General features: G+C 56.2%; 1 protein-coding gene across 1 annotated transcript in view; it reads left to right on the forward strand.

Moving 5' to 3' along the window:
- ECHS1 (enoyl-CoA hydratase, short chain 1) overlaps positions 1-4,623 on the forward strand; it is a 10,552-nt gene that overhangs the window by 639 nt on the left and 5,290 nt on the right. The window contains exons 2-4 of the mRNA XM_026448240.1: positions 2,073-2,270; positions 2,805-2,932; positions 3,946-4,045. Of these exons, the coding sequence (XP_026304025.1) occupies positions 2,073-2,270; positions 2,805-2,932; positions 3,946-4,045 (426 nt within the window). The remainder of the gene's footprint in view (positions 1-2,072; positions 2,271-2,804; positions 2,933-3,945; positions 4,046-4,623) is intronic.

Raw genomic sequence — 4,623 nt, forward strand, 5'->3', positions numbered from 1 at the left:
CAGCCCTCTCCCACGTGACCGTGCACCCCTACCTGGCCCCGCACCCCCTCCCTCCCCCACCCGCACCCCCCCCCCCCCCCCCCCCCCCGCACCAACACCATCCACCTGACCCTGGCCCGCACCCCATCCCCCCGCCTGGCTCTGCAGGAGGCCACTCTCACCAGGCGGTGTCCTGTGGGAGGCCCAGGAGGCCTGGCCGCTGGCTCTTACTGCCCCAATGCCAGGACCTCTGGCCAACTGGGCGCAGGGTAAGGGTTGTGAAAATCCCAGGTGTTCCCTCGGCTCTAAGAGCAGGCATAGGTCCTGTGCAGCAGGCCAGCCCAAGAACAGGAGATGCAGGTACATTTTGTCCTGGGTGCCTCCTGACCAGGGCTGCCCCTCAGATGGTCTTCAGGAAAAAGCTGACACCTCCTCTCCAGCCACGGGGGGCTGCCCTCTTCCTCCCTCGGGGCTCACCCGGGGCCCCACTCATCAGCGGCCATCACCTGCTCTAGTATCTGAGGAATCTTGGGCCATGCCTTGGGCTGGGGAAGAACTCTTGCTTCCTCTTCCTCCTTCATCCTGTGTTTCCAGTGGACCGCTGAGTTGTGTTGTTTTCATCCCCAAGCTCTCCTTGGCCTTCGGCTTCTCCACCCTCACAGCAGCCCTTTCCTGGATCTTGCATAGCTGCCAGACACTTCACCTGTGATCTTCCAGTTACCCCTAGAAACCCACAGGATAAGGTGGGGTACAGTGGCTCATGCCTGTAATCCCAGCACTTTGGGAGGCTGAGGCAGGTGGATCACCTGAGGTCAGGAATTTGAGATCACCTTGGCCAACATAGTGCAACCTTGTATCTACTAAAAATAAAAAATTAGCCGGGTGTGGTGGTGTGTGTAGTCCCAGCTACTGGAGAGGCTGAGGCAGGAGAATCACCTGAACCCTGGAGGCGGAGGTTGCAGTGAGTCGAGATTGCACCACTGCACTCCTGGGCGATAGAGTGAGACTCGGTCTCAAAAAAAAAAAAAAAAACCCACAGGACAGGGACTATGATCCCTGCTTTGCCACTAACAGAGACAAGCACCCAACACGCAAGCTACCTTTGTCTTTTCAGGTTCACTTTCTCACCCTGAATGCCATTGTCCTTTGTCCCCTTCCCACCTTGCTGTCCACCCAGCAGGCACAGGTCCTGTGCAGCAGGCCAACCCAAGATGCACTTGCGTCTCCCGTTTTCCGGCTGGCCTGCTGCACCAGACCTGACCTGTGCCTGATCTTAATGCTGCAGGAACACTCAGGATTTTCACAGCCTCTACCCTGTGTCCATTTGGCCAGAGGTCTTGGCACTGGGGAGGCACCAAGTGCAAGGAGCTGGCACTCCATCCTGTTTGAGGCTTACACCCCCTCACCTGTTGGCATTTGTTGAAAGAAGGCGTTTCCTGGTTCCTTAGCAGAGTCCAGGGCTGTCTCCAGTGCGGTGTCGTGGAAAGAGCTGCCCAAGGCATATTAGGGGAAGGAGAGCGGCTGTGGGCTGTGTTCTGTGCTGGGGATTTTTCTTTTTTTTTCTTTTTTTTTTTGAGACGGAGTCTCACTCTGTCACTCAGGCTAGAGTGCAGTGGCACGATCTCAGCTCACTGCAAGCTCTACCTCCTGGGTTCATGCCATTCTCCTGCCTCAGCCTCCTGAGTAGCTGGGACTACAGGTGCCCACCACAACAACCGACTAATTTTTTGTATTTTTAGTAGAGACAGTGTTTCACCATGTTAAGCAGGATGATCTCTATCTCTTGACCTCGTGATCCACCTGCTTCAGCCTCCCGAAATGCTGGGATTACAGGCGTGAGCCACCGCGCCCGGCCTGGGGATTTTCTTTAGGACATGTTCAAACACATGTGAAAGCAGAGAGAAAGGTACCAAGGCTACCATCTATCTTTGTGGCTGAGAGCTACACCTGGAGCCACTGAGGACTGGGCAGGGAGCCCTCAGAGGGCCTCTTGGGGTCACACTGTATCCCCCGATGGGGCCACATCCCTTCCCCCACTCTCCCCAGTTTGATACCTGTGTGAATAGATACCCCTTTTTGCCTTCTTGCTCTAGGTGCTAACTTTGAGTACATCATCGCAGAAAAAAGAGGGAAGAATAACACCGTGGGGTTGATCCAACTGAACCGCCCCAAGGCCCTCAATGCACTTTGCGATGGCCTGATTGAGGAGCTCAACCAGGCACTGAAGACCTTCGAGGAGGACACAGCCGTGGGGGCCATTGTCCTCACCGGCGGGGATAAGGCCTTTGCAGGTGTGCACAGCAGCGGAGGTCTTTGTGTCTGGGCAGATGTGGGAGGCACGTGTGGCCTTGGGAGAAGCCTCCAGACTGACTTGTACCCCTGTGATGGCAGAGGCACGTGCGTGGGGACTTCCTCACATATCCAGTGAAGACGGGCATGGGAGCAGCTTGCATGAGCAGCTTTGTGTATGCTGGAGAACCGCATGTGCTCCCCCAGCAAAATAGCTTCTTCACAGGGATTCAGGTCCTTGGCAGTCAGGCTTTACACAAAGCCTGTCAAGGGCTTACGCCCTGATGAATATGCCCCGCCTCTGTGGGCGCCCCCCCTTGCACCTGCCACCTGCCCCAGAACCCCTCTGCGTGACCTCTGTTATAGCTGGCATAACAGCGTTCCTACAGCTGTCCGCGTGGCCTGGTGTCAGCCGTGCCCAGCAACCCCAGTGCCCATGTCTGGTGTGCTCCGAAGCTCCCTGTTGGTCTGGGGGATACAGGATGGGCGGGCTCTCTGCTGTCTGGTGACTGGAACCTCCTTTCCACTCCTGCTAGCTGGAGCTGATATCAAGGAAATGCAGAACCTGAGTTTCCAGGACTGTTACTCCAGCAAGTTCTTGAAGCATTGGGACCACCTCATCCAGATGAAGAAGCCAGTCATCGCCGCTGTCAATGGCTATGCCGTGAGTATTGCTGCCAAGGGTCTCCTCTTGTGGCTGAAGGAACTGTGCTGTGCGTACACAGTATTTTGAAGAGACCTTTAGTTCCCAGGCCAGCAGCCTCCTTTCCTGCCTCATGGTGCTAAAGAGCCAGGAACTGTGCAGAGAGGACACCTCCTGGCATCTGTTTTTTCCGTGACTGTTCACCTGACAGCTTCTCCCCAGCAAGCTTCTCTTCCAGGGCGGTGGAAGAGAGGTGTTGGCTTTGGCTACATCTATAAACTGGCTTATTTTGCTGCCCTTAAAAGCTCTGTGTCCTGGGACTGTTTGAAGTGCTGAGGCTGATCTTGACTTATAGGGAAGCAATGTGATCATTTCATAACACTCCGTTCCGTGGAAGCCAGGGGTCTGCGGGTGGAGTTTTCTCGGCACAGCCACACCCCCCAGTCTCTGTGGCTGCATCTCGGCTACAGCAGCAGAGGTTTTTGTTTTTTTTTGAGGCGGAATCTTGCTCTGTTGCCCGTGCTGGAGTGCAGTGGCGCGATCTCGGCTCACTGCAAGCTCCGCCTCCCGGGTTCATGCCATTCTCCTGCCTCAGCCTCCCGAGTAGCTTGGACTACAGGGGCCACCACCTCGCCCGGTTAATTTTTTGTATTTTTAGTGGAGACGGGGTTTCACGGTGTTAGCCAGGATGGTCTCGATCTCCTGACCTCGTGATCCGCCCGCCTCGGCCTCCCACAGTGCTGGGATTACAGGCGTGAGCCCTGCGCCCGGCACCCAACAGCAGAGTTGAGTCGTCACAGCAGAGCCTGTAAGACCTTCATGGCCCTTTACAGAATGTTTGCCGGCCGCTGGTAAACAGCATCAGCCATCTGTAGTTAACTTATCACAACGATTATCTAGTTTGGTGCCACTATGTTAGTCTTTGTCATACCCCTGACACTGTTTCTTTTAAATGGAAAATTTGAATAAGCAAGCAGAGTGATTTCTGACTGGGTTCCCCTCGTAAGACTCTCCTGATGCCGAATGTTTTACAGTTTGGCGGGGGCTGTGAGCTTGCCATGATGTGTGATATCATCTATGCCGGCGAGAAGGCCCAGTTTGCACAGCCGGAGATCTTAATAGGAACCATCCCAGGTAAAGGGTGACACTGTCTCTGGCATAGATGCCTTAGGTAGTTCCTCAAAATCGACCTGTGTCTCAGGGCCCACAGCTCGTATCTGACCAGAGGCCCCGGATGGACAGCCCCGTGGCTGGTCAGTGGTCTGTCTGTGGACAGCCACGGAGGCTGCAGTGGTTGTGACAGAGCTTGGCATGGTCGCAGAGTCCTGGGACTGTGTCTGGCTCCTGTGACTGTGCCCGGGTCGCACATCTGATGGTGTTGGGAGAGGCAGGTCCTGGGTAACACTGGCTTCTAACCGTGGCAGTTCTTGCTTGCGATTCGTGTCCAGAGAGAGAACATGGTGACCCTGGGTGGCACTGGGAGCTCTGCCCACTGCCATCTCACTAGCCATGGAGGTCACGTGGCCTGAGTTCAGAGCGGGGAGTCAGACCCCCCACCATGCCTGTGGGAAGGGCCTGGGCTCTTGGCAAAGAGCAGCACCCTCTACCCCCAGGGTCTTCCTGGTGGGCACAGGCCAGGCAGCCAGGAGGGAGCCGAGACCCTGGGGGTGGGCCTGGTGGAAGGGTGGGCACAGGCCGGGCAGCCAGGAGGG

The sequence above is a fragment of the Piliocolobus tephrosceles genome, chromosome 9 (genome assembly GCF_002776525.5).
Source record: "Piliocolobus tephrosceles isolate RC106 chromosome 9, ASM277652v3, whole genome shotgun sequence".
Taxonomy (NCBI): Eukaryota; Metazoa; Chordata; class Mammalia; order Primates; family Cercopithecidae; genus Piliocolobus; species Piliocolobus tephrosceles.